This window comes from Etheostoma spectabile, chromosome 10 (genome assembly GCF_008692095.1).
Source record: "Etheostoma spectabile isolate EspeVRDwgs_2016 chromosome 10, UIUC_Espe_1.0, whole genome shotgun sequence".
NCBI classification, from domain to species: domain Eukaryota; kingdom Metazoa; phylum Chordata; class Actinopteri; order Perciformes; family Percidae; genus Etheostoma; species Etheostoma spectabile.
This window is the reverse complement of record NC_045742.1, coordinates 24,468,311-24,469,841: the sequence shown is the minus strand read 5'-3', so window position 1 is coordinate 24,469,841 and position 1,531 is coordinate 24,468,311. Positions and strand designations below refer to the sequence as shown.

Sequence of the window (1,531 nt, the reverse complement as noted above, 5' to 3'; positions counted from 1 at the left end):
GGTTGGAAGAAGTAAAAATGTATCCAAAACTTTACTTCTTAAAAATTATGACTTTTATAATTGCATAATGTTAGAGGACTTTAAATGTTTTGCCAGTCAAATTAACTTTAATGAGTGCATTAAATAAAAAAGTTTCAGGCTCTGGATTTTTTTTCTCCACTTTAAGCCCTGTGATCTGATCACTGAAGGTGGATGTTAATGCCAGGTGAAAACAGAGTGAATACCTTGAAACACAGACGGTTCTTCAGAATCAGATGGAGTTAATATAAGCTTTATTGGCATGACAGATCAGAAACTATATTGCCAAAGCAGCTAATACTAGCTTTTCTCCACACATATTTAGGGCAGTATCTGAAGATCAGGGAGATAGATAAACTCTGGATATACAGTATAGCATTTATTTTCATATACCTTATACTATCTCTCAAATCCAAATATTTGTCACAGTGTCTATTTGTGTGTGTACACTTGTAAGGCAGGCAAATAGAGACACTGTATCATCTTTTCTAATTATATTTCTCTCTCTTTCTTCCAGTTGTCCATCCTTTCAGAACTTGCCCACTGCCATAGCAATGACAAGACAGGGCTTCTAATTCCAGGTCAACCAGGAACAGAGATTTTCCAACTGAAACTCTCTCCTCCACCCTTGTTGGAAGAGTAGCACCATAACTGGTTGTGGATCCATGTTTTCTTCATTGGTCCAGACTTAAGTCAATGGGATTGGTTAAAGTCATTGCCATAACTATTCTACATCAGTGTCGGCTGTAGAATTTCCACTGTTTTTGTTGTTGTGACAGTTGATGTTGTATGTCTTTCAAAACAAATGGTTTAATATTGATAATATTTAGTAATCTAATTCTACTGACTGTAACTTTAATTTTATCCATTGTTAATGTACTACAGTTGGCTGAACAATGTAGCTTGGTTTGCATGTTGGTTCTGGGATGTCAAAAGGTGGATCCTAACATAACTGCAAAGGATGTTAGGGAAATGATACTAAATGTTAGTAAAAGTAAAAGACGCAAGATACTTTTGCCTCTTTTTTAGGGATGTTAATATGTTAGATTACACTTTACTTCAAGGGATCTACATAAAAGTGACATGACACGTGTCAAAACCTAAACAAGTCATACACGGTTATGACATAACCTTTTAGTAAGTGTCATTCGGTTTTGTCATGACAAATTATGATTAGGGTTCATGTGTCATGACAGTGTCATGTGTTCATTACAATGTCCTGTCACTTTTATGTGGAAAACAAGTACAGTGTTACCATATGTTAATATTAATGACAAATGACCTTTGTTGCCCAAATCCAAAACTGAACAAGCATAAACTGCTAAATTAATTTTCAGAGGTTTTACCTTTTGTTGATGTTAGTGGTATGTGCTAGGGTTAACGATATTGTGTTTTAGCATCGACATCGCGATGTGTGCATGCGTGATAGTGACATCGCAGGACGCTGCTTGACAGAAAAGTAAACTTCCACTGTTAACCTTTTAATCAGAATCAGAAATACTTTATTGATCCC

The 1,531-nt window shown here is 35.5% G+C and overlaps 1 protein-coding gene across 1 annotated transcript in view; it reads left to right on the top strand.

Moving 5' to 3' along the window:
* vps8 (VPS8 subunit of CORVET complex) overlaps window positions 1–1,501 on the top strand; it is a 179,632-nt gene extending 178,131 nt beyond the window's left edge. Inside the window, 1 exon segment of the mRNA XM_032527504.1 lies at window positions 536–1,501. Coding sequence (XP_032383395.1) covers window positions 536–661 — 126 coding nt within the window. The 3' untranslated portion in view covers window positions 662–1,501.
* The last annotated feature ends 30 nt before the right edge of the window (window positions 1,502–1,531 follow it).